Here is a 27930-nt window from a genome sequence, read left to right as displayed (position 1 = left end):
GGGAAACCCTGATCAGTACTGGGATTACTGGCTTCATTTTTTGAAGCACAGGCCCTTGGAGCTCGTTCTTGGATTGGAAGGATCTGATTTTCAGGGAATCTGCTCCCGGCTGTGACAGGACCTCTGGTTAAATGAGCACATCTACATCCTCGCCTGCAGATAAGAGGCTTGCACTGGTGACATTGCTGGACAAGGAGTACATACCTTTTACTAACAGTGTCGGAGACGGTACGTTATATACATTCAATAGGTTCAGTGTATGCGTTCACTGCCACATTGTAGCAAAGCTGCCTTTCGCCCCCCGGGAATGCTTTGTTTTTGTTTTTTTCTGTTTATACCGTATCAGCCAGTAACAAAATAGATCTATAATCCAAGTTCTTTTTTAGCTCATTGCTTTGTTTTTATGTTTCGAGTTGCTGCCAGTTCTCTGTGGATAGGCACGGAAATCAAATAAACAGAATCGATTCCAAAATACACCTCCTTTTCCCATGAACTGTTTAGGGCAGTGATGAAAATGACATTGGTTTATTTGCATGCCAATCTGGGACTGCCGTGTGGCTGATGTGGTATTGCTCGTGATCGTTAGCATTAGTGTAACTTACAGTAAAGTTCTTGCGAGCCACTGGATGGCATGTGACAAAAAGAAGTTCCTCCCAGTCTATGTGAAGCCAGAGGCAGTGCATACTTAGGAGGGGGTCTGTGTAAATTGAGTTACGTCCCGGTTTAAAAGGGAGTGTGAAAGTGAGGGGGTTGCCGCGCTGGCCACGACTTTCACATTGCTCTGTGAAATGAATACTGCTTGGGTTCATTAGAAACATTAAACGGGGGAATTCACTGACTAATTCAAAACTCTCTCGTTGTCTTTTGGGATTTCCTTCTCAAATGAAATTCAGATAAGAGTTTGCAAAGTTCTGAGAAGTCGAACTTGGACGGCTGCCGCGTACAGAAGCTGAGCAGCGGCGTGGGGGCTGTGACGCAGCTTCATACAGCATGATCACCAAGCTTCAGTGGAGTGAAGCGTGTGACTCGCTGTCCCGAGACAGGCAGCCCTGATCCAGAGCCGGTCCTTGGTTTAGATCCTGCCCTGAATGCACTGCACAGTGCTGTATGTGTTAAACAGCTGTGAGTTTCAGGTGTGTTTGCTCAACACAATCTGCACTACTCGCTTCAGGGGTTTATCAGGATATGAAATACTGGAGAACAAAACACAGCAATTGGGAAAACTGGGAAATAAAAATGGGACATTAAGTAACAAGGATGGAAATAAGACGCCTATTGCACAGCAGTTTCACCCATTCCAGGTTTTGATACAGGCTTGATCTGCCCCAGTGTTTATAGGTAACAAGCTCATAGTAAAACCAGGAATGGATCAAACTGCTATGCAATGGGAGTCTTATTGCCATCCCTGCTGGTAATATCATGTAGATGTGTGTGAAAGGCAGCGGGTCCATGAATATTGAATCGCTTTACATTTTACATCCTTTTTCCTTCCTATTCAATAAATCATATAATTGCATGCGTTCCTGTTTTGATGGTGGAACACATGGTGTAAATATACGGCTGTGTAGCATTAGCATGTTTAATGTGTAGCCCTTGGGAGGGGATGGATAGCGTCTGTTTTAACCCCTGGTGTGTTTCACTCTCTGTTTCAGGATTCGCGGTGGCCCAGTGTATAAACCAGCACAGTCCCTCCCCGATGCCATCGCCCTCCTCTCTGTCCCATGCGAGTGGGAGCACTGGGCACTGCGACTCTGTCACAGCCAGCACCATCTCCACCCCCTCAGCCACGCAGAGCCCCTCCGGTAACACTGTTAATACCTAATACTGCCTCACACCTGCTCTGTGTTTTACTGCTGTTAATCAGTACAGCCAGGGTCCAGCGCAATTCAGATTTCTACAGGGTGCAAATTGCTTACTAACTACAAACCATGAAATGCTGGCGTGTGGAGTAAACCACAGCCAGTTTAAAGGGTTCATTTGCAGTGAGATTTAACCATTGAAAGCTCCTTCTCATCACTGCTGTTCCGATCCGTGGAGACCAGCACTCATTGATAGAAGCAGCGTTCTGCAGGGATGTTCGTAATTTAACCTCAGGACTTCGTCTCTGCCTGGTTTTACCAGAATCCCTCACACCAGCCTTGTGATGATGAATGACAAATCAAAAGAAACAGACTGCTTTAGATCTGAAATGAGGAGCAGCTTCATCTAGAGTGCACTTTCCACCTTGTGCTTGACTGCATTAATAGTGGGGTGTGTTTCAGCAGCTTCCTCTTTGTGTGGGAGGGTGGTGTGTATTTTGAATGCATTTATAGTACTAGCAAAGGCAAACTCCTACGCTATACTTGTAAAGAGTCAGAAAAAAATAAAGATCAAGTCCTGAGAAGGGAAGGGGGGTACATGTGGTTTTGGAAAGACCCGAACTTTATTTAGATCTTCACAGGGCTGAAACCCAGGAGTAGCTTCATTTTCTATGTACAATGTTTCTAGCAAGTAGCAGTGCTGTGGGCTTTCCTGGAGACGTGTTTCGCTGCCACTCCACTTTCCTGGAGCTGCTGTAGTGGGGAACCGGATTGCGTGGAGCCCATTTCAAGTGGGTCCAGGTCAATTTCTACTTTCTAATGGCAAAGCATTCTAAAAGTTTAAACCGCACCATTAAATGCGTTTTTTTTTTTTTTTAATTTAGATGACTTCTGGTTATTATCCCTACGGGCATTCGATTTGAAAGAGTCCCCAACCCGCAGGCAGAGAGCACATTCCCAGCTCCTCTGATGCTGTGGTGAAGGCAATCTGAGTTTATGAAACCGGTTCCTTTTACTATGGAATTCTGTATTTACGCAGTATTTTATCTGTACTGTACATTACTGTACTATGGAATTCCCCCAAAGTGTTATTTGCAGTTTTGGTTGTTCTGTTTCTTGTAAATTAATTATCGGTGACAGACAGATGACAAGAAAGTAAAAGTGAGTAGTTTTTCTGAAAAGGTTGTGTGAGATTAATTTTCATAGGGGATAGCAGAGTTTGCAGAGATTGTTCGGCAAAAAGAGTGAGATACAGTTTGAAGCTTAGCAGTGAGCTGCCTGTTGATGTTGGAATTGGTAAGTGAACTGATACAGAGGCATAGCTCCTGCCTTGCCTCCTTGCAGGCAGCATGTATGGAAGGATTAATCTATTCCTATCTGAGAAAGCTCTGTAGCACGACACCTAACCGAGAAGCCACTGGGTAAGAGCACAATGCATGTCTTTGGTTTTTAATAGCCCCAGCCAGTAAAACTATAAAGATTTGGAAGCTGTACAGTAGTGACTGAATAAAGTTCCCTATGCTCCTCTGAGACACTTGCCATCGGGATCCATGCCACCAATTTGTTCTCAATTGCCAGCATAATGACAAAACCTTTTTGGTTTATTTATTGTTTCCTCTGGTTAGGGGCTGTCAGTCTTGAGTACAGAACAGGACCTTTGTTTGTTTTTTAATACAGTTTGAGCTCACATGCCAGGAATGCATCAGGGGTTAGCACTGTGCGTGCAGATACAGTTTCAAGACATTTCCTTGTTGCTCAGAGTGCAGTACTACCCTGCAGGTTGTCAGCTGTGTGTGGGCCAGACCCCTGCAGACTCTACCAGCTGAGTGAACAGGTTGTACTTTATTAATGCCAGGCTCTTCATGCACTATTTTCAAACATGAGATCTGGTATTACCCTCCCTTGGTCATTTCACCTGGAAGGTGACGTTGTCCCCACCCCTTCAACGGCTCATATCCTGCCATTAACCAGCCTGCTGCTGCTGTGAAACGACTGGGGAAGCGCAGGTGTAGCAGCACCAGATCTAGTGTTTTAAAATGAAAATACAAGCTTGCCGGGACGCGTCTTCATTTCAAGAGGTTCACATTTGAAACCTACGTAGCTAATGGAAGCGCGAAACACATGTTCATGAAAAGAGCCACAGTATACCAATTTAAATATTTGTGGCGTCCTCTTAGCGAGGTCTCTAGCATTATACACTGCAAGAGTGCTGCGACATTGTTCAAATAAATAGCGGGTGTTGAGTTGTGCTTTGCTGCAGCAGAGGGTGCCCGAAGGATAACGTCTATACATGCAAGGGTGCAAGAATCAAAATTACCTTTGTTTTTGTTAAATGTAAACGTCATCTGTACAATGCATTCATATAATTAAAAAAATGAAAGGCAGTTTAATCCCATCAGATATAGTGGGGCCCCCACCTTCATCCCCAAAAAGCTTTTCATAATGTGTGTTTTTTTAAATTATTATTATTTTTAACTTGACTTAGACAATTAACACAACATAGATCCTGGTCCTATAAGATGCTCAGAATGAGCTGGAGGGGTTAGTGGCACATGTGTGCAGTCTATTGCTCCCAACACGCTGGGGAATCCAGAAATGTCATAGAAATTTGTTTTCAAGTCTGGTAAGTACACCCTGACTTTAGTGAAAATTAGGTACTTGGGTGTTCTCCTCATGCAAGAAATGCATTGAGCACAACTGACAACACACGAAAAAAAGCAGACTAGGAAATGCCAGCAACAATTGCGACTGTTTAAAACATGCTTTCAAAAGTTCTTAACAAATTGATGCAATTGTAAGTGTCGCAATTGTCGGCAGCTTTAGTACATCTCATTATAATATTTGTGAACCCTCATTTGCACTCCACCCCCTTTTTGGGAATTTAACTACCATAATTACATATTCATCTAAGGCTGAACCGCAATGAAAAACTGCTGCCACAAAGCATTCCCTAAAAAGTCGGTAACAGCGTTGTGCATGCTTAGTACATTTCACCCGAGACTTCCGACTCGTTTGAGACTATTGCGACAGGCTCAACACTTTAGTACATCTACCCCTTAGTTTAACACAGATTATGGACTATATTAAGAGTAAGAAGATGCTGTTGTGTTTGAATGTTTCATAGCTACTTTAGGTTCATGAGTGTGCATGGCGGTGGGCAGGCCATTCCTGTCATCCTCTCCCTTGCCCGTGCAGTGTGTCTGTCGGTCATTAACATCAAGCAGCAATAGCTGTCAATGTGTCTGTCGGTCATTAACATCAAGCAGCAATAGCTGTCAATGTGTCTGTCGGTCATTAACATCAAGCAGCAATAGCTGTCAATGTGTTTTTAACATGCTTTTGTTTTGCTGGTCACTGTTTAGGACAAGAGATTCTGACAGAGGGCATCCAGGCTGTGCTGGTGGTCTCCAACACAGCTGTGTGGGTTTCTTAACTGCTGGTCAAGCCATCGCTTCAGAAATCTACAAACAAGCACGCATTGGCACATAAGCACAATGATCTCAGAACATCTCCGTTGATGGATTGTAAAATCCACGCGTTAGGATTGTATGTCATTCATAGAGTTATAAACAGCAGTGCTCTGAAGCCTGACAGTCAGCACGGGCAAGGCCTTGTAGGTCTTAAGTTGCCAGTAGTTGCTCCCACTAGCGACTAGTGACACTGGCACTAGCTTAAGCAATGTGCCTCCTGCCTTGGTGGTTAAGTCCTTTGGGTCATTAGCACATTTTTCAGAAAGGAAATACGCACCCAATAAAGATACCAAACCAGATATAAACAGCCAAGACTTTTAACAGGAACTTGTGAGCAGTCTTTTGAAGCTGTTTCTTGTTCGTTTTAGAATTGCAATGTTGCTTGTTTGTTTTTTCAGATAAAAGTAACTCTGATGATGATTTGGAGTAAATGGCTATGAGAGTCCAGCCCATTGTGTTCATGTGGACTGGATCTCATGGGACTGTCCTAAAGGATAACCTTCAAATAAAAGTGTATCTCTTCCAGCAGTTAGGATCCCGCACCCTCCATCCTGCAACGACCTTCAACTTGCTGGGTCTCATCACTGCTTCCCACCATCCTCTCTGTGTTCCATTGTGTAGCCTGCCCTGTGATCTGTCCCTCTGTTCTCCTCTAGTCAGGTCTGGCAGGAAAGGAAGACGACGAGTGTTTAGTCTGTCTGATGCTGAGAGTCGCGGTGGACACTGGGTTTAGGTCTCCAAGCAAATCCCATCCAGGCACGTCCCTCTGTCACATTCACATAGGTATTACTGAGCCGGAGACGAGGAAAGCGAATGAGATCATTATTATTATTATTTATTCACATGCTTATTTTAATTAGGATTATAGGATGGTATGCTGTTGCTCTTATGCCTTTTTTTCCCTTTTTTTCATTTTTTTTCACCCCAATTTTATTTTATTTAATTCCACCACCACATAAAGTGTCTCAGCACTTGACTGATCCATCCGTTGATCTGAAGAGCCGCTGTGGCTCTACAGACAGTAGTCAATGCAAAGGCAACACTCCCGCTCAATCCTGAGATCTAGCAGTAACAGAGGGGGATAGTTATACATTGGTACCTGCACAGCGAGTATGTAAAGAACTAAAAACACAATACAGCCTGTATGTGCCCTGAGCAAGGCTGGCTCGTGTTAGTGGATAGTATAGGGATTTGTTTTTAACAGTTATTGGAAGTGAAGTGTGTGTAAAAGTGGCAGCCTGGAGCGTGCTCTTGTGACAGTGGTTCTTGGAAGTGGATTCATAGTTTTGTTATTGTCATGTAATGCTTTACCAGTATCCAGTGCTTTACTTGATGTGTTAAACAGTTTCTGTGCACACCCCGCGTGCAGCCAGCCTGGTCCCTGCAGTTCAGACAGGACACACCGTTCCCTTGGTTAAGGAGCAGGTCGCACACTTCTGCATTATAAAAGCTAAAATGAAACTAACGCAGCCTCATTGTTTTATTGTTCAGTTCTTCAGAGCACGAGCTATCAAAGGGTAGTTTTATAGTTCTTCCAAGAAACGGTTATTTCAAATGGTTTATTGTTCTGCTTTAGTTCCCCATAAAAATAGTTTGTTTTCAGTTTTGTCAGCTGAATGATTAACGAGATGCAGTCATGTTGCCAGTTACAGAATGACTGCTTACTTCCACATTCTCTGTACCGTACGGATCACAAAATTGCTCTTGAAACCAGATCCTGTAACATGTAGTACTGTGTGTAATAACTTTAACAAGCAGTACTGTGTGTAATAGCTGCTTTAACATGCAGTACTGTATGTAACCCGTCACCTCTATTGAATACAAAGACAGTCTCCTCTTGTCTAGTCTGGTGTCTTCAGTGCTCTCTCCTCTCATTCTACTCACTCACTTCTTTATTGCTATTATTTCCTTTATGTATTTATTTTAAATGCATTCTTATTTATTTATATATATATAATTTTTTTTCGTTTTTTTTTTTTTTTTTTTACAGGTTTTGGCTTCCACCCTGCTATTCTCTCTTCGTTTGCTCGTTGTCCTCCTAATATAAACTGTTCAATCATTTTGTTTTCAGTTTTGTTTTATTTGAAGGCAGTCATGCATTCCAGTAGACTCATTGCTACGCTGGGACGTCATGCGCTGGGGGTCAGATTCAGCTCATCTCGTGCCTTATTCTGTTCTTTTCATTTTTTTTTTTGTCTTGTTTAAGTTGTGTGAATGACTAAAGCAGGTTTACTGTGTACCGGAGTCCTCCGCCCCAAGCTGATCGACGCCGCTATGCTGGCCTCAAACCCTTTCTTATAGATCTCAGTGTACCCTAAAACAATGTAAATATGCCATGTGGTTTCTGTTTTCTATTCTCTGTGTGTCCCTTTAGAGGGGCACTGTGGATTCTTGTTGTCGCTATTAGAGAATGTAATTCATTTAATTATGAGGATCTTCAGAAAAACAGCTTGCCGGTATTTCTCTGTTTTGCTGTGATTGTTCAGTGGCTGATTCAGTGTTACCATGATAACCTGACATTGGCAGTGACCATCTATTAAATAGTCCCATAGACCAGAGAGATATCAGCTGAGCTGTGTTTTTATTTAATCCACCCCTAAGTGCGTAGATCTGAGCGCCCTTGGGAGGAATGATTGTCCTTCAGCATAGTGGCTGTGCCTCCAGTGTTCATGGAGAATGACACAAAGGGTTTTCCCAAGAACAATATCCCAATGTCAGTCTGTATCTCCCACTCCAGATGAGCCTGCCTTCCCCGACGCGGTCCAGTATGTGGATGAGACTGGCTCTGTGGTTCCTGCTCCCGGACGAGCCCTCGCCCCCAGCCTGACCCCCGCGCACCAGCCCACCATCTCTCTGCTCTCCGACGACACGGACTCCCTGAGTGTGGAGTCCCTGACCCTCCTCCCTCCCACCGACCCCCAGCACATCCACCGCATCGGCTCCGAACCGGGGGGGAGCCTGGAGGAACCAGATGAGCCCAAGGCAGCCAGAGTGGAGCTGTGACCTCATCCAGAGCTGACCTGTTACATCACACAGCGTCGAGCTGTGACCTCATGCAGAGCTGACCTGTTACATCACCCAGCGTCGAGCTGTGACCTCATCCAGAGCTGACCTTTTACATCACCCAGCGTCGAGCTGTGACCTCATCCAGAGCTGACTTGTGACCCCACCCACCTCTCAGTGATGCAGCAGCTCACTAGGACAGCCCCATTCCTGGTCTCTGCGTTGTGTAAATATGGAGAAGGGGGGACCGTCAGTGTTGTGGCTTTTCTGCTTCTGTCTTTGTTTGCATGGTTGCTATCACACGAGAGACTGCTTTCAGAGACCTCCAGAGCTTATATGACATGCGCTACATCGTGGGAAGATAAAGCACATTGAGTTGTTCATTTGCAGTCGTGGGGAGATATGTTTGGATGTGTGATGCTTGTAGGCAGGTATGTATGGATGTGAGTGTGTGTCTGTAAGTTTTGCTAGGCATCGAACCACCTTTGTCTCAAAAATCTTTCAGTAATTAAAAAGAAATTATGAATGTAACAACATGCCAATTAAAAGTGATTCTGGTGAAATGCTTTACAACACTGTCGAGTTTCAGGTGAAGTGTATTTGAGAGATGTTGGTAAAAGCTGCTGTTCAAGGCGGGGGAGGCGAGGGGTATTATACCCCTGATCAAATGAAGCTTATTATTAATTATATATATATATATATATATATATATATATATATATATATATATATATATATATATATATATATATATTGTTGTGGGTTTTCAACTTGTTTGCCCCATTTGCAAATCCTGTCAACAGTATTACCTATATTTAAAAAAAAAAAAAAAATCATCATTTCTCATTAGTCATTTTTTTTTTTATGGTCTAATCTGATTCCAGTTTAAGAGCTGTGTTTTTTGTTTTTTCTCAGAACAAGGCACTACCTAAGGGCTACTTTGATTATTACAACAGTGACAGAAGAAAATGCATTGCTGCTCACTGTATGCAAATGATTGTAGTCTTCCCAGGAAGTACAGCGAATCAGTTTACACTGGTTACTAAAGATCTTCATGGAAGGCATTTGATTACTGCACATCTTTTGATAATGTCAGAATTGTGTTAAATGGAAACTAGCTGTGGTAATATATATTTCAAAAGGAAATGAACAAATAACATAGTGAATAATACTGCATGGGTAACCATCTACAGCCCTTGTGTGGTTTGTGTTTGCTGTTGTCATCCCCCTAACTAGAATAGATTTTCTGTTAGTCTGTGTTTAATTAGAGCTAAAACTGTGAGCAGGTTGCTGCTGTTTTTTTTTTTTTCACTGTATAAATGTCAGGCTTTCCCATCCATAAATAAATCTGTTTGGAATGCATTAAGTAAAAGTCATATCCTGTTTAGATTTGTGTGAGATACTGGCCCTTGTCGTGCAGTTCATTGCAGCTGCTTTTTGACTGGATAACAATGAAGCCTTTCTCTGCAGTGTTTGAAAGTGTTTATAGATACAGCATGGGTGTGTTTGAGGCGTACCAGATCAGGATGTTGCTGTGGCAGCTATTGTAGCTGTTCTGCATCAGGTAGATAGAGCTGGGTAATAACACCCTGCTCTTCAATTGGATCTGTTTTAAGGAGCTGTGTTGTCTTTCCCGATATTTAATAAGATTATAAAACGTTTTTGTTTGGGTTTTTTTTAATTTAAGAAATGGCACACTGTACTGCAGGTTCCAGAAACAGTTTGCACTGTGCTGTTTGAAAAAAAAAGTGTCTCAGTGCAGAGGTGAAGCACAGCTGGAAAGGGATCCTGTCTCAGTGCAGAGGTGAAGCACAGCTGGAAAGGAACGGGGGAATCCTGTCTCGGAGGTCAGTTAAGGGTTTAGTAAGTTCTCTCACTCTGAGCCCCTCAGGTACTGCACGCACACCTGCAGCCTCTGTGTCAGCAGGTCTTCTTATATTAGTGCACATGAACCGTTGTACAAATCAATAAATGCAAAGCAATACTTCAAACACATTTTGTTTTGTGTGTACTGTAGGTGTCTGTAAAGCGAGGATAATACCTCCTGTGCTCAGTGCTGTTTCTGTCTTATTTTCTGTATGTGTTTTCACACTTTGTGTTTTAACTGTACATGCATTGGCAATGGAATGGAGGATTTCAATAAAAAAGATTGTATTGGAATGGGTGTGCAGAATACTCATGATTTTAGTGGTGCAGATCGATAGAAGGAATCAATAAACTGTGTTCACATTATTGAGATCCACTCCTGATTGACAATACAGTATAGCATATGGATCCTTGCCCATCAGCTCAGTAACTCCGTATTGTCAAGGCTTCATATGGCGTACATTTGAGAAGTGTACGAGCAGCTCTCTTCAGAACAACATTGTTTTTTTGGGGTGCCATTGTCCTCATTTGAGCACAGGCTACTTTGCAATTTTCTGGCATTTATCAGTTATTTTTATTTTCTCTTCAACTATGTTGTTATGATAACTTAATTCTAATTGTGTTAACCGCAAGAATTGAGTCTAAATGTAGTGAATCAATTTACATAAATACATCTTGTGTTATCTCTTTTTTTTTTTCAAACAAAAATTAATTTAGTAGTTTTTTCGTCTTCTACTTCGTGGCATTTTACCATGATCAGGGTCGCACAGCACAGGGCTGTCCTAAGAGCTCATTCTGAGTGTGTCTGTAGCGGGGTCACACAGCACAGGGCTATCCTAAGAGCTCATTCTGAGCATGTCTGTAGCGGGGTCACACAGCGCAGGGCTATCCTAAGAGCTCATTCTGAGTGTGTCTGTAGCGGGGTCACACAGCACAGGGCTATCCTAAGAGCTCATTCTGAGCATGTCTGTAGCGGGGTCACACAGCGCAGGGCTATCCTAAGAGCTCTTTCTGAGCATGTCTGTAGCGGGGTCACACAGCACAGGGCTATCCTAAGAGCTCATTCTGAGCGTGTCTGTAGCGGGGTCACACAGCACAGGGCTATCCTAAGAGCTCTTTCTGAGCATGTCTGTAGCGGGGTCACGCAGCACAGGGCTATCCTAAGAGCTCATTCTGAGTGTGTCTGTAGCGGGGTCACACAGCACAGGGCTATCCTAAGAGCTCATTCTGAGTGTGTCTGTAGCGGGGTCACACAGCACAGGGCTATCCTAAGAGCTCTTTCTGAGCATGTCTGTAGCGGGGTCACGCAGCACAGGGCTATCCTAAGAGCTCTTTCTGAGCATGTCTGTAGCGGGGTCACACAGCACAGGGCTATCCTAAGAGCTCATTCTGAGCATGTCTGTAGCGGGGTCACACAGCACAGGGCTATCCTAAGAGCTCATTCTGAGTGTGTCTGTAGCGGGGTCACACAGCACAGGGCTATCCTAAGAGCTCATTCTGAGCATGTCTGTAGCGGGGTCACGCAGCACAGGGCTATCCTAAGAGCTCTTTCTGAGCATGTCTGTAGCGGGGTCACACAGCACAGGGCTATCCTAAGAGCTCATTCTGAGCATGTCTGTAGCGGGGTCACACAGCACAGGGCTATCCTAAGAGCTCATTCTGAGCATGTCTGTAGCGGGGTCACGCAGCACAGGGCTATCCTAAGAGCTCTTTCTGAGCATGTCTGTAGCGGGGTCACACAGCACAGGGCTATCCTAAGAGCTCATTCTGAGCGTGTCTCTATCAGGGTCGCACAGCACAGGGCTGTCCTAAGAGCTTATTTTAGAGCTTCATCTATGGCAGGATTACTTTCTGTTCCTGCACTCCATTAGATGATTATTATTATTATTATTTATTATTATTATTATTATTAGACAAGCAATTCAGGACATTCAGCTTCGCTCGTATTTCAGGCTGTGTTTCACACGATCAGTTTCTGTTTCTGGTTTCATGCAGGTTCAGAATGCAGCAATGACTCTTGATCAGTGGGGCTCAATACAATGATGTTGTTAAACAACCTCTGTATTGGATTGTATTCTCTATTGCATGCCAACGTGTATTCCAGAATATTTGTTGACTCCACTGTGGGGGTGATGTATACTTACTACTGACATCATTGATTGTGACGTTTATTACGCTGTAATCACATGTTTAGTAACGTAACAGCCACACTGCAAGTTATAAGTACCTAACTACATGTGTAATTACAGTTCAGTTCAATGTGTTGCCAAATAACATCCACAATTGATATTGGTAAAGATAATGTTCGGATTCAAATGCTTCTTATTTAAACAGGTACCTGGTGCGGCACTTCACTGGGACTGAGGAGGAATTGGAGTCAGCCCTGTCACTCAAAGCACCCCAGCGATGTGATACAGAGTCCTTTGTGATAGGTGGGAGCTAGCTAGTTGGAACTAAGAAATAAAAGACTTTATAAAGATTGTTGGTCCGTTCTGTTTTTTGTTTCTGTTTTTAGAATTCACATGCAGTATCTTTCACGTTGTGCTCGGCCGTGGAATATCGCCGCCCTTTTCTTTGCATTCAGTACCTGGGGTGAAACAATCAGGAACTATTATACTTGAGCAGCGCCTGACACCAACAAACACGCGTCACACCACCCACTCGCTTTCGTTAGGAGAAAAACAACGGCTTGCTTCTTCTGTGAAGCAGCACCCCCCCCCCCTCGCCTGGGTTGTAAAGAGCAAGCCTGTTATACCAGGAGAGGCTCTCTGTCTCTGTCTCTGTCTCTCTCTCTCTCTGTATTTGTCTCGCACCCTCTCTCTCTCTCTCTCTCTCTCTCTCTCTCTCTCTCTCTCTCTCTCTCTCAAATTCAAATTCAAAAAATGCTTTATTGGCATGACAAAATGGAATTGAGTTTTGCCAAAGCAATTCAACAATGAACATTATCACAAAACAATCCAGACAATACAATACAACAACAACCCTCCCATTTCCCTCCCTCCCTCCCTCCCTCCCTCCCTCCCTCTCTGTATTTACAGTGGACATGGGTGCGCATGAGTGCCTGGTCCCCGTCTCCAGGGTGTCTACACCAGGGTCTGTCTCGCTGTCTCGCTGTCTCTCTGGCTGTGGCAGGCAGCTACATACTGGGCAGCTAGCTCTGCTGTCTGCTGCTCCTCTCCTAACAGAACTGGCAGTTTTTCTAAGTCAGAGAGCAGCTGGAATGTTGTGGCCTGATTGGCCAGTTTGGGGAAGCATGTGTCCCTGATTTGCTTATACTAGGGACAGTGTAACAGGAAGTGCATTTCTGTCTCTACCTCTCCCAGATCACAGTGACAGCACAGCCTTTTTTCTTTGGCAATCCAGGTTTTTTTTGTGCCGGCCAGTTTCGATGGCCAGGCTGTGGTCACTGAGTCTGTTTTTGGTTAGGATCTGTCTATGTTTTGTGTTTTTGACCCTGACCAGATATTCTGCCAGGGTAAATTCTTTTTTTAGGGCCAGATAGCATTGTAATTTATTGTGTGATTCAATTTATAATTGTTTTCCAGATTTAGATTAATTTGTTTCATTTTTTGTGCTGGGAGTTTTTTGTTCGTGGTGTTCTAAAGCTTGCTGGTGTTAATTTGGCTCAATTGGCTGAGCTTCAGTACCATTCCACTGAGGGGATTCTCTTGCGGGGGCTGTGTGCAGCTCTGCAGTGCAGTGTGGTGGTAGGACTGCGGATCAGCCTGCTGTAGATGGATCCAGTAGTTGAGCGCTCGTCTCTCTCTCTCTCTCTCTCTCTCTCTCTCTCTCTCTCTCGCGCTCTCTCTCGCGCTCTCTCTTAAGTGCTTCCAAGTGTTTTTAAAGGTATGTTTTATTTCACTACAATTGTGTGTGTGTGTGTCTCTCTCTCTCTCTCTCTGTCCTCTGTCTCTGTCTGTCTCTCTCTCTGTCCTCTCTTTCTCTCTCTCGCTGTGGTTTCATCATTGTAACAGAAACTGTGACCAGAGTTGCGTGGTTCAGACACTGTCTGTTAAAGTTCAAGTGCACTCTTTCTGAAAGAACAAGAGACCTGAGCAGTTTCTGTGCGTGGCCTGCTCCCCTTCCCTTTGAGTTTTTTGTGACACACACAGACCCCTTGTGGTGTAGTACCTCCGGCTCTATAAAGTGGACCCAGCTCTAGTGCAATCGGCATACAGATACAGTTCCTCCCCAGAGCCGTCACTGAGACTGGCTCTTTCGGTAAAGCTTGTCTTCAGGTGGGCAGTGTGTGAAGTGACTCAATAAATCAGCTCTTCTCAGAAACAAGTGGGACCACGTGTTAACCCCTCCCCCCCCTCCCTCCTTTTTATGTTTCACTACACTTCTGATAGCGATACCCTCCTTCCACCATGACCACAACCACTGTTTCTTGTTGTCATGGAAACTCCTCAGTGTGGTAGGTAACAATGTATTTGAGGAGGACTTACTGGAAGAAATGTGACCGCGTTCTATAGTGGGACCATTGTGATTTACAATGTGTGAGTAAGAGGCAGTCTGTCGTGGATAAATAAATCCTAACCCTAACCTCCCCCTTCAATTATATAAATAACTAATAAAGGCTGAACTATTGGTGCTGAAGAGCCGATTCCTGTATGTGACCGAGGGTCGTGGAAAGGTGTGAATATTGAGACCTTCGGAGAAAGACGCTTGAAAGGGAACCCGTGTTGGGTGTGCATTGGCAATGAGATTTAATTGATTGGCAGCAATATTAAAATCTCTTGCAATTGAAAAAGCAACACAAATGCATTATTGATTCTCTAGCCTGTGTGTGCCTTTCTCTCTCTCACACACTACTGAAGAATGATTTATATACCTGGTTCCACGCTGTATACCAGACACGAGGTTCTGCGAGGCCGGGCTGCTGACATTGGGTTTAACTGAGCCTGGAGTCTGCAGGGCTGCAGGGCTGCAGGGTCCTCTTCGGGGAAAGCAGCGTTGCTTTTCCTGGAAGAGAAGGCAATGAGGCTGAAACCTCTTTCTTGTGGCTTTTCTTATCGCTGGTATTAGAGAGGGTGACGTCAGGCAGATAAGCATCTCTCTCTCTGAAGTGGTACATGACTGCAGAAAACATTAGCCTTGCAGCTCAGTTTCACCCGTGTTCATTTGTACAGCGATAGCGAGCGTTCATCAACTAGCGCTTTCAGACGTCACTGAACACTTTGTGTTCTCTGTTGTGTTGCAAGGCATCTGAAGATGGTTGCCTTCCTTACTGATTCCTGTTGAGTCGGATACATGGAGAACTTCCCCATTCTTTTTATAGTCGTCGTGGGTGTTTAAAAAGAAGTGTATTTTTAGGACAGCTTGTTACAAGAACAGCTCGATTTCTAATTGTGCTCAGAACACTAGCGATGGGTACGTCAGTTCAGATGGTATCTGCTGGTGAATCTTTCTTGAGAATTGAGAAGATGTAGGCCAGGGCTGCAGCTCTCTGCTCTCCCCATTGCTTGTTGCGCTGAGCCTAACATGTGAGCAGAGCGTGGCGGGTCTGCCTCGCAAAAGAGCTGCTTCACACACTGAAATCCGCCATGTATTTAGCTGCTATCATTGAGGTGTTTTCACTCCTTAACTTTGATAGGAAAAACACAGGTACCTGTAGAAACAGACAGACAGACAGACAGACAGACAGACAGACCGAGCTTGTTCATACTGTAGATGCTTTCTTGTGTTGTTCTTTGTGAATGCAGGAGGAGACGTCACAGCAGTAGCATGCGTCCTGAATTCAGACCGGTGCTTCACCGGCCGCACTGTGTCTGTAGACGAAGGCTGTCTCAAAGGTTGAGTTTAATTGCAGAAGCTCTTGGCAGGCATTGCTGGCTGCTAATCAAATAAGTGAGATCACAGTTCTGTGGAAATCTGCATGCTCTGCCAATGAATACAACATTAATAATATATTTTAAAAATTTGTAAATACATATAGCTGCATTGATAGCCGGTAGGAGTGGGGAAACAGATGACTCACATGATGTACAGAATTATTAATGACTGGATGATAATGAATGAATATGAATGGATCACTCGGTGAATGGGCCTGATGTGGTTTTTGGTTTCCCAAGTTTATTGATTTCTTTACAAGCTTGAACACTCATCGCTTGAGTAAATGACTCCTCATACCATCCCATGATTCCCACTGTCCCACAGCTCAGCTCCAGCTCTGGGTAAGCCCTGATAGTGGCAGCAATATCTGCTTCCCCAGACCTCGTGCCCGGGCTAATCGAGTTGGCACTGCAGCAACAGGGTGTAGAAATAATTGTTTTTCACAGAGCTATTGAATTCTGTGCAACAGCAATCTGTACCTTTCACGCCTCCTTTGGTGCGTTTCTCGGAGATTGTCGTGGGAAACACCCTCTTGCTGAGTCAGTTTGGTGTTATATTATTACAAATTATTAAGGCTTCAGAAAGTTTGGCCCATCATTGGACCTAGTATGAATTGTAGGAACTGTTTCACAGCCCTTTTGGTTACATGGGACACATTTAATAGTGTGGAAGAGAACTGGGACCAAAAAAAACACTGTATCTTAATACAGTGTCTGGCCCAGATCACGTGACTATTTACGAGAAGTCATCTTATTTTTATTTTTGCATGTTAAATTGGTTTCCTCTAGAATGCCCGTAAAACATACCTCACCACAGCCCCCTAGTGGTAGATTCAGGCACAAACACAACACTGTCGGTTCTCAGTGTGTGTCTTAACTGGTTTAGCAACTAAATAGGTCAATACATTGTATTTGCAAAGTGTAAGTACAGATGATCTTACTGATAGGAGTTATGCATCTCTCTCTCTCTCTCTCTCTCTCTCCCTCCATAGGCCACTGTGGTGTGTTTGTAGGCACGTGGGTGGCGCTGGGACAGGTTAACCTTTCAGTCTGTCTGTCTCACAGATCACAGGCTCTGCTTTCCTGTCACTTCTCTCTTTTCAACCCACTTCCAGAACAGGACTAACGATCTCAGCACAGCTGCATGTGTCAGTGCAACTGCAGCTGTGCATCTCGAACCCTTCTTTCCATAGCCTTGCATGCTAGCTGTGCAGTGTTGGATGCACTGAAGTCATTTAATATACACATTATATATAGAGAGAGAGAATTCAAACAGCCAACTATATCCAAGGAGAATGAGGATCCATCAATCATCACAAATACTTAATGAAGAAGAAAAGTCATTGAGCTGAAACCTCCCGACAGTGTTTTAATAATTAGCTACAATGTTTCAACTTCTGTCTTCAGATAACATGGTCAAAATGGCTGGGTCGACTGAAACATTGTAGCTAATTATTAAAATAGTGACTTTTCAGTTTAGAAATTACTTTTCTCCTGAACTCAGGAACACCGTGAGTTTTTCTTGTAATGATTCTTATTAAGCACAGTAACGTGCATCGATAATCGAGCTGGCCTTATGTTTGCTCATCTGAAAAATAACCTGTGCAGAATTCCCAGCAGCTGCTGCACTCTCAGTAATTCAGAAAGCAGTGCTACTCAAGCCAGCTACATTATAAACCAGCAGTCTTTTGAAAATGTAAAGAGAATCTAATGGGAGGGAAGCACTGCCACTCCAAACACCTCTTCCAGGGTTACAGAACCGGAGACGAACCACTGAAACCAACCAAGCTGCTCGCCAGAAACAACACAAGAAATGAGCATTCAAAATTTTCATACCTAAATTTATTTTCACAAGAAAACAATAAAAATGCGTGTGTCTGCACAGCAGAGAGATAACAGCAGGATAGCCCTGGATAGTGTAAACATTCACTGGGTGTGTAAACTTTCAGTGTCAGGTGTTCAAGTTTCATTACAGAATACTTTACTTTGCTACAAAAATAACTCTGTTCAGACTCGCGGACCCGGACGGCAGAACCCCGGTTCGAGAGCCTGTCCCGCGCCACTGCAGGGCAGCGATGTAATGCTTAGTGTCCCGTCATCATATCCGAAATGGGAAGGAGCTCAGAAAGTCCTTGAGCACAGCGTTCACGGGGATACTGTCCAAGTTCTCCCTGCCAAAAGTCTGGATAATCCTTTTCCGGCAGAGATCCTGCAAAGGCTGCAGCTTCTCTTTCCGCAGAGGCTTCCCCAGGCTCTTCTTGGGGCAGCTCGTGTAATACTCCAGCAGCTTGAACAGACAGTCGAAGGACTCCTCGCTGCCCACCAGGCTGAAGCGTGACCTCTTGAAGTTGATCCGCACGCTGGTGGCTCCCGATTGCATCTTCAAGCTCAAGGTGAAGAAGTAGTTCTTCTGGCTGCTGTCTCTGATGAGGAAGGTGCCCAGGGGCTCTGCTTTGAGTTTGGCGTGCGCCTCCTCCACCGACAGGGGCCCCCAGTAGAAGCCGGATCTCTCCAGCAGCGCGGTGGTCTTGGTGATGGTTCTGAAATCCTGGTCGCTCTGGAAGATGGGGAAGCGGTTCTGGTCCGGGAGGGCTTCTCTGTGCCGCCGGGGTGCCTCGTGGTTCTGGGGGTCCGGGAGGGCTTCTCTGTGCCGCCGGGGTGCCTCGTGGTTCTGGGGGTCCGGGAGGGCTTCTCTGTGCCGCCAGGGTGCCTCGTGGTTCTGGGGGTCCGAGATGGCTTCTCTGTGCCGCTGGGGTGCCTCGTGGTTCTGGGGTTGGTCTCTGGCTCTGCTGTCAGCTGCTGCATTATCTGCCACGTTACTGTGCGCTACCATCCTACAGCGTAGACCAGCCTGTGTGGTCTTCCATAGCGCCAGTCACCAGGGGAATGCAGGTGAGGGGAGCTGTCCTGAAACAGACAGAACAGGAGGTGTTATTAATAAAGTGCCTTAGCAGAGAGAGTACAGCTCGGACACACACAGGCATGCTAGTGATTCACTTCTTAGTGCACAGCTCCAAACCCTTAGAGAGAGAGTACAGCTCGGACACACAGGCATGCTAGTGATTCACTTCTTATTGCACAGCTCCAAACCCTTAGAGAGAGAGTACAGCTCGGACACACACAGGCATGCTAGTGATTCACTTCTTATTGCACAGCTCCAAACCCTTAGAGAGAGAGTACAGCTCGGACACACACAGGCACGATACTGATTCACTTCTTATTGCACAGCTCCAAACTCTTAGAGAGAGAGTACAGCTCGGACACACACAGGCATGCTAGTGATTCACTTCTTATTGCACAGCTCCAAACCCTTAGAGAGAGAGTACAGCTCGGACACACACAGGCATGCTAGTGATTCACTTCTTATTGCACAGCTCCAAACCCTTAGAGAGAGAGTACAGCTCGGACACACAGAGGGATGCTAGTGATTCACTTCTTATTGCACAGCTCCAAACCCTTAGAGAGAGAGTACAGCTCGGACACACAGAGGCATGCTAGTGATTCACTTCTTATTGCACAGCTCCAAACCCTTAGAGAGAGAGAGAGTACAGCTCGGACACACACAGGCACGATACTGATTCACTTCTTATTGCACAGCTCCAAACCCTTAGAGAGAGAGTACAGCTCGGACACACACAGGCATGCTAGTGATTCACTTCTTATTGCACAGCTCCAAACCCTTAGAGAGAGAGTACAGCTCGGACACACAGAGGCATGCTAGTGATTCACTTCTTATTGCACAGCTCCAAACTCTTAGAGAGAGAGTACAGCTCGGACACACACAGGCATGCTAGTGATTCACTTCTTATTGCACAGCTCCAAACCCTTAGAGAGAGAGTACAGCTCGGACACACACAGGCATGCTAGTGATTCACTTCTTATTGCACAGCTCCAAACCCTTAGAGAGAGAGTACAGCTCGGACACACACAGGCATGCTAGTGATTCACTTCTTATTGCACAGCTCCAAACCCTTAGAGAGAGAGAGAGTACAGCTCGGACACACACAGGCACGATACTGATTCACTTCTTATTGCACAGCTCCAAACCCTTAGTAAAGTCACCATTAATAATTAGCTACAACGTTTCAGTCGACCCAGCCATTTCGATGATGCTGTCTGAAGGCAGAAGCTGAAACGTTGTAGCTATGTATTAAAATACTGTAGCGAGTTTTCAGTTCATGTAGTATTTCTAATGATTGGTGAGTATCCTGTTGGATCCCGATTCTCTTTGAATAGAGAGCTGTTTGCTGTTTTTGATTTACCTCTACTTATTATGGATTTGCTAGTTTAAATACAAGTGCTCATAATAGACCAAGTTCACAAAAAAAAAAAAAAAAAAACTAAATATATTTGAATAAATCTTACCTTCTGCACTTATGAGGTGATATGTTTGAAGAGGCGCCGTTAAGAACGTGTTTTAATACAGAACAAATCAGATGTGCACATTCCACACTTGTTAATAATATTATTGTCGACAGCAGTATCCGCACAGTCCAGAAAGAGAACAAACCATGGTACTCCAGAGCGCACGGTAAGCGGGATGCGCGGCTGATACGAGCCCGAATGCCTGACAGTTATCTGTGATGTGAAGCAGAGGAGCAGACAACCTCTCCTTCTCGCTCATTGCAATCAGTGATTTGGTATTGAAGTTTACAGCCTTCAAATACAGTCAAGAGAGCATTTCAGGTAAGCGCCGCCCTCCACTCCTCCCCCCTCCCTCAGTACAAAAGCCGAATTCCAGGAAATCATATGCTTGTTGTATGTACAGAGTGTTCTATTAAACTCCGCGTTTTTTTTCACTTTCGATTTAAACCCGCTTCTTAGAAATGGCCTTGTCCCTGTGTGCGTGTGTGTGTGTGTGTAAGTGCGTGCGCAGAAGGGCCAGTATGCTGACATGACCTGCAGGTCCCGCGTTTTAAGTTTCGCTTCTCCTGAATTGTCTGGGATGGGGAAAACAAATTAATGAACTAGGAGTTAGTGCAGTGAATTATTAATTTCCACGTTTTAAACTGAAAGGAGAAGCGAGCAATGAATAGTGAAACACTAACCGGGTTTCTGGAGAAGTCAAAGGTGTATGTCTTTCTAATGAATGATATAATAATAATAATAATAATAATAATAATAATAATAATAATAATAATAATAATACATTTTAACCCGCTAACTTATTTTATTTTATGGTTATTTTTGTTATGTGCTTTAAAAACAGTTATTTATTATTATTATTATTATTATTATTATTATTATTATTATTATTAGATTTTAATTATTTTAATTTATTAATTAGAACCCATGCAATAACAATTGACATTTTATTTTGTGTTTTGTTTTTTTAATGCGTAAATTAAATGTTTTCTCTCTCTCTCTCTCTCTCTCTCTCTCTCTCTCTCTCTCTCATATATATATATATATATATATATATATATATATATATATATATATATATATATATAATCGCCAACACACAATAATCATTTGATAGGATAAACCCGGGGAGTGATAATGCGCTGGACGGTTATACCTGCCCCTGTCCCGTTACAGGAAACGCGTTTCCCTCGGTGCAGTTAGGATAAGTAGGTGTGTTTCTCTCCTAGGTGTCTGGAGCTACAGCAAACATTAAGAATCTCAGGTCTGTGCGGACCTTTGAGTAATGGAATGGGTTTACACTCTGCATCACACGAATTGAAGCAATCTGTTCAAGGACTTGATGAGTTATAATTTAAATTTTTTTATGTAATAGGAAAGGAAAATCTCATGAATATTTCTCTAAGCGCTGTTTAAAACACGTTTCTACGAGATAGACTGTCGCACACGCACACGCACATGCTCTCTTCTCGGAGATACAGGAGAGCGGCCGTCGTGTGCGTTATAGCATTTATTTGCTTCCCGAGGTTTCATTTACCATCAAAGTCGACGGCGTTTCCTCAGACAGGTTTCTCATCCTCCTTGAACGAGTGAAACTGCGGTTTTTTGTGTGTTTGGTTTTGTTTTGTTTTTTTTTCACTGAAGATTTCGGGGAAGCAGCACTTATGAATCTGTAAGATAACATCACAGATGAAAGGGTGGTACTGATGACTGGAGGCTGAGGACTAAGAACATAAGAAAGTTTCCAAACGAGAGGAGGCCATCCGGCCCATCTTGCTCGTAGCTTATTGATCCCAGAATCCTATCAAGCAGCTTCTTGAAGGATCCCAGAGTGTCAGCTTCAACAACATTATTGGGGAGTTGGTTCCACATCCTCACAATTCTCTGTGTAAAAAAGTGCCTCCTATTTTCTGTTCTGAATGCCCCTTTATCTAATCTCCATTTGTGACCCGTGGCCCTTGTTTCTTTTTTCAGGTTGAAAAAGTCCCCTGGGTCGACATTGTCTATACCTTTTAGGATTTTGAATGCTTGAATCAGATCGCCGCGTAGTCTTCTTTGTTCAAGACTGAATAGATTCAATTCTTTTAGCCTGTCTGCATACGACATGCCTTTTAAACCCGGGATGTAGCCCCTACTCCAGTGTATTTACCACTGCCTTAATGATTACAGTAAAACCTGACTGTACACCCTCCTGATCTGAGCTCCCCCCTCTTTTCACACTTAATTTCAGAAAGAGGTTTGCTTTCTTGATACAGCAGTCCGTGCCAGACCTCGGGTGCTAAACTTGACTCTTTGGTTCTCTTTTTCAGTATGTCTTCACAGCTTCAATAACAGCAGTGTTCTGAAGTTCTGTTTAATAAGCCAGCTTCTAAAGTTCTTATTTTAACACTGCATGTTTCAAAAGCTTTAATCCGAGTAACTCAGCCTCTGCGGGTTTTATTCATACCCTGAACACTATATATAAAATCACTTTCAAGTTGTTTTCCATGGACCAGAATCTTTCACAGCATCTTTCTTTCTTTCTTTTTATCAAAGTGATGCTGATTTGAAACGTACAGAGTGAAGGAGGAGGCAGGCTGCATCGTGTCTGTCTCGAGAGCATTTCTTTGGAAACTGGTGCAGCGGCAAGTCACTGATCTGTTCTGAGGCAGTTCCACTTCCGGTGAAAGCAGTCATTACCACAGCATTACTCATAGTGTAAAGAATCTGTAGCAAAAACACAATTCTGAAAGCACCTGTGGAATATTACCAGTGACATCACAAAAACACAATTCTGAAAGCGCCCTGTAGAATATTACCAGTGACATCACAAAAACACAATTCTGAAAGCGCCTTGTAGGATATTACCAGTGACATCACAAAAACACAATTCTGAAAGCGCCCTGTAGAATATTACCAGTGACATCACAAAAACACAATTCTGAAAGCGCCTTGTAGGATATTACCAGTGACATCACAAAAACACAATTCTGACTCTACAGTGCGCTACCATTCAGATCTAAACAGAGCCTCAGAGTGAGAATTACAGAAGTGCACTCGTTTGAACACATTCTGAGACCCCCTCTGGAGGGTACGTGGTTTGTGTTCTGAGACCCCCTCTGGAGGGTACGTGGTTTGTGTTCTGAGACCCCCTCTGGAGGGTATGTGGTTTGTGTTCTGAGACCCTCTCTGGAGGACACGTGGTGTGTGTTCTGAGACCCTCTCTGGAGGACACGTGGTGTGTGTTCTGAGACCCCCTCTGGAGGACACGTGGTGTGTGTTCTGAGACCCCCTCTGGAGGACACGTGGTGTGTGTTCTGAGACCCCCTCTGGAGGACACGTGGTGTGTGTTCTGAGACCCCCTCTGGAAGACACGTGGTGTGTGTTCTGAGACCCCCTCTGGAGGACACGTGGTTTGTGTTCTGAGACCCTCTCTGGAGGACACGTGGTTTGTGTTCTGAGACCCCCTCTGGAGGACACGTGGTGTGTGTTCTGAGATCCCCTCTGGAGGACACGTGGTGTGTGTTCTGAGACCCCCTCTGGAGGACACGTGGTGTGTGTTCTGAGACCCCCTCTGGAGGACACGTGGTGTGTGTTCTGAGACCCCCTCTGGAGGACACGTGGTTTGTGTTCTGAGACCCTCTCTGGAGGACACGTGGTGTGTGTTCTGAGACCCCCTCTGGAGGACACGTGGTGTGTGTTCTGAGACCCCCTCTGGAGGACACGTGGTGTGTGTTCTAATAGAACTCATTCCAGGAAAAGGCCAGTGGTGGGGAAGCTGCTGTTTATTTACACACTCGCTCACACTTCCCAGAACACAGCAAACAAGGAAAAAAACATTCTTAATGGTGATTTCTTCTGGGAGTTCTGGATCGGTCACCATGCAATTGGAGTTCTTTTGTTGCCTTTCTGTAAAATGCAGTGGAAAGCTGCTGTCGAGTTCCTGACTCCTGGACTCTTGTCACTAGGGCGTGATCATCGTGATGTTTGCTCCTCTGCACCTCAATGCACCCATATTAACCCAGCTAACCTGAGAAGAGCCGGATGAAACAACTGGAATAAAAGTTACTACTTCAGAGACAGGCTTTTGTCTGCATTCTTCTTCAATTGTAAAATAAATGGTGCACGCTATTGGAAAGCACAGGTGTGGATTTTGTCTGCAGTATTTAAAAGCTTGCCCAAGCTCCTGATTTCCTTGCAGATAATGAACGCTCTGCAGAACTGAATCTGTAATAAAGGATCAGTCAGTGATAACAGTCCAGCAGCACAGGTATCTCAATAGCTTTCATTTTCTGCACTGAGTTTCATTTCTAGAAAACTGCAAGTCTGGTGACAACAGGGGTGTACGGTCTAGTCGCCACAACCAGCCCTGACAGATTCAAATGCTATAATTAGTCTGTGATACCTATTATTGACAGATGTCGAACCCCAATCTTAACCAGCTGGTTGAAAGTGTTGTGAGGGGTGTAGTATAGAGGTTCTCGGCCATTGTCTCACCGCAGCATATGTTTTGGGATTTGGGGATAATCTTTCAATCTTCCCTCAATGTTCACACGTAATAACGGCACACCTGCGTTTCTAACCAGTTACTCTCCTGCCCTGTTCATTCATTCTGAGCCCCAGATTTCCAGGCCCTTCCCCCAAACTCTGCTCTCAGCTCAGTAACATGAAAACCGTTTCTCATTCATCTGCAGTTTAGTTCATGGAATGGAGACTCATTCGTTACGAATTTGAAAGGGAAATGATTTATCGGCGTGGGATGCTGAATAGCTGGAGATAGGATCAGCTGTAGAATGAATGTGTCATGTCTGATGGGAGGAATTATCAGTCCTAATCTTGTGAAATCTCACTTAATCTGCCCTTCTCTTTGGCAAAAGCTGCACTCACGCTATCTCCTGCTGGCTGTGCACCGTCAGTTCAACACGCTCACCTTTCAGCTCCACTGCACCTGCTTTCCACGGGATAGGTGTTTCCCTGTCTGCGTTTCAATTCATTCTTGTAATGTCAATGTCATGAGTGCAGGTATTTCTTTGGTATTGTCTGTGTCAGTTATAGGAGTGACTGTATTTAGTGATGTAATAATGGATCGCATGAAACGGCAGTAATTATGTAGTTTAGTAAAAACAGACAATTTTCTGTATTGATATTAAATAGAATGATAGAATGTGTTCTATTAGGTGGGGTGTGTGTTGAGGTAATAGCTGGCATCTGTTAAAGCACATCCCACACTGACAATTGTTATTGCATGGGTTCTAATTAATAAATTAAAATAATCAAAATGCAATAATAATAATAATAATAATAATAATAATAATAATAATAATAATGTAAAGACAGCAGGACTGGTCTAACAGGTTAACAGCCCCCCTCCCCCAGTACAGACCCCCTCCCGCAGCTCACATTGGAGAGCTTGTGTCTCCCCTTCTCCATGAAGACTGCCTCTCCTTGCACAGAATGGCTCGAACAGGCCATACAGAAACCTGACACCCCCTGAAGTCGGCTGTTTGATTTCTAATTAAAGCAGGATTGCTTTGCAGTACACGGCTTCCCATAGAGGTTTAAATACAAACCAACCACAGGCCACGCCACAAGGCCTGCAGTACAACACCCAAAACAGCACGCCCAATTGAACAGAGTGCCTTTTCTCACACAGTTTACAGTGAAGTGATCTACCTGTTTCTCCAGACAGCATCAGCAGGTCCCTCCCATTCATGTTTGAGACAGCCCAACATTTAAAGGTAGAATTCCTAGAGGAGGTGTTCTTGAAACTTAACACACACTAGGAAAAAAAAAAAAAAAAAAAAAAAAAAATTAAAAATACATAAAAATCCCAAATCGAAAATTTAAACGAAGCAGCTTTGAATCCACATCTGCGTCAAAACAAAACAAACAAAACGAAGTGTCTGGCAGCAGGTTAGAGCGTGGATTTGTTTGTGGATGTGTCAGGTTTCTGGTACAGAGAAGCATTTAGAGGAAAATGAAAGTGAAAGTAAAGTCAGCCTTTACCATCAATCGCCTGCAGGGCTTCTAGGAACAGGAAAGTGCCGGTATTTCTATAGTTCTTTAATGAGCTCGCTGGCCCGTTCTGCATAGTCAATATTTACAGATGATATATGTTAGAAGTGCATGAATTTAGCTTTACTGACAGCCCAGTTTTAAACACACTTGAGGTTTGCATGCAAGCAGACTGCTACACACTGAATTTGTTTAAAATACTAGGATTTATTTATTTTTATTTCTTAGCAGAAGCCCTTATCCAGGGTCTTACAATTGTTACAAAATATAAAATCTCACATTACAGAATATCATATTACAGCTAAGAGCAGTTATAAAGTACAATAAAATCAGTAGAAAATAAGATCAAATTCAAATAAGAGCACAATAAAGAATACAGTGAATAATTACATTTGAGAGTGAGTTGGACTAAGAGCAGTTAACTTACAGTAAAAATATATGCTTATACGAGCACGTAGAAAGTACGATGAATGGGTGAGAATGATTTCAATTAAGAGCAATTACAAAAAACTGTGAACATGGATACCTGTAAGAGTGAAGTCAAATTCAAGATACAGGAAGCAGTTCTAGTTAAGAGCAGTAGTAGAATACTGTGAGGTGTGGAGCAGATCAGGGCCAGTTCAAACTGGTGCAAGTACTGGAACAATGGGGTGCCATGTAGTCCAGTGGAGAGTTGTGAGGTTTACAGGTGCTGTCTGAACAGGTGTGTCTTGAGGTTTGCATGCCAGGGAGAGGGTATTTTCTTTGTTTTAATATAACGGAACATATTCCACTAAGGCATCCTTCTGTGGCACCTGACCCGCCCGGCAGACTCTGCATGAAGCTCTGAAAGAGCCGCTTTTAATTTGGTATGCTTCTCTGTGTAGTGGTGTCTTCCAGTCCAGCTCTATGCACTCTTATTAATGTATAGACATATAGGCAGGCGGTGGGCCAATGCACAAGCCTTGCACCTGGGTTTGAATCCAGCACAGGGTTCTGTTGGAGAGTGCTTTACGATGATAGCTATATGTTTTTCCCATGAACAGATTGTTGTTTTCCTGTAATGAAGTTTTTGAAGTGGGAGTTGAGTATTCTACAAGCTGTTTGCACAAAGGGAAATAATGAAACAAAGAGATCCATTATTTCACAACCAACCCCCCATCCACCTCCCACTGCAGATATCTATTTTAAAACCAGTGAAAAAGACTGCTGTTTTCTAAAGAAAAATCCCAAATCCACAACCCTCACCCCTTCCCTGGCTTTGGGGCGTTGCTTGTTTTTTTTAAACAGTGTGGGTATATGCAAGCTGCAAACGTTTTAAATACAGTTTAGAGGTCAAACTTGAGAATGTCAGCAATGGCATTTCCTGACTGCTGATGTAGAAGTACCACAAACTCCACAATACTCCTATTGTATTACAATACAGATTCCTGCTAACACTCAGAACAATGTGAAAGTCTAAAGCACATGTCTGTGTGTCTGCACCACCACATAAATGCATCAAAAACATCAGACTGCATTTGTAGAAACAGTGCAGAGTACAGGAAAGCATTGTTAAAAACACAGTTAAACATAGATAAACACAGTATAATATGAAACCAATCACGGACCACAGAGCTA

At 43.9% G+C, this 27930-nt stretch overlaps 2 protein-coding genes across 15 annotated transcripts in view; one reads left to right on the top strand and one right to left on the bottom strand.

The window, feature by feature from the left end:
- Positions 1–10432, top strand: part of LOC117970789 (protein CLEC16A-like) — a 55872-nt gene extending 45440 nt beyond the window's left edge. For 5 of the 14 annotated variants that reach the window (XM_058995707.1, XM_058995708.1, XM_058995705.1 and 2 more), the window contains 3 exons: positions 1653–1802; positions 5930–6052; positions 8007–10432. In XM_058995707.1, coding sequence (XP_058851690.1) covers positions 1653–1802; positions 5930–6052; positions 8007–8272 — 539 coding nt within the window. In that variant the 3' untranslated portion in view covers positions 8273–10432. Of the gene's footprint in view, positions 1–1652; positions 1803–5161; positions 6053–7475; positions 7594–8006 lie in introns of those variants that run through there. The other 9 variants (XR_009308092.1, XR_009308091.1, XR_009308090.1 and 6 more) reach the window with 9 other exon arrangements.
- Positions 10433–17792: 7360 nt separating this feature from the next.
- LOC117973677 (suppressor of cytokine signaling 1-like) lies at positions 17793–20620 on the bottom strand. Its single transcript, XM_034926717.2, has 2 exons — positions 20338–20620; positions 17793–18879 (listed from the first exon to the last, which is right to left on the bottom strand). The coding sequence occupies exon 2, from the start codon at positions 18803–18805 to the stop codon at positions 18071–18073; it is 735 nt and encodes a 244-aa protein (XP_034782608.2). The 5' UTR covers positions 18806–18879; positions 20338–20620; the 3' UTR covers positions 17793–18070.
- Positions 20621–27930: the final 7310 nt, after the last annotated feature.

Source organism: Acipenser ruthenus, chromosome 22, assembly GCF_902713425.1.
Source record: "Acipenser ruthenus chromosome 22, fAciRut3.2 maternal haplotype, whole genome shotgun sequence".
Classification (NCBI taxonomy): domain Eukaryota; kingdom Metazoa; phylum Chordata; class Actinopteri; order Acipenseriformes; family Acipenseridae; genus Acipenser; species Acipenser ruthenus.
This window is presented reverse-complemented; position numbering and strand designations above follow the sequence as displayed.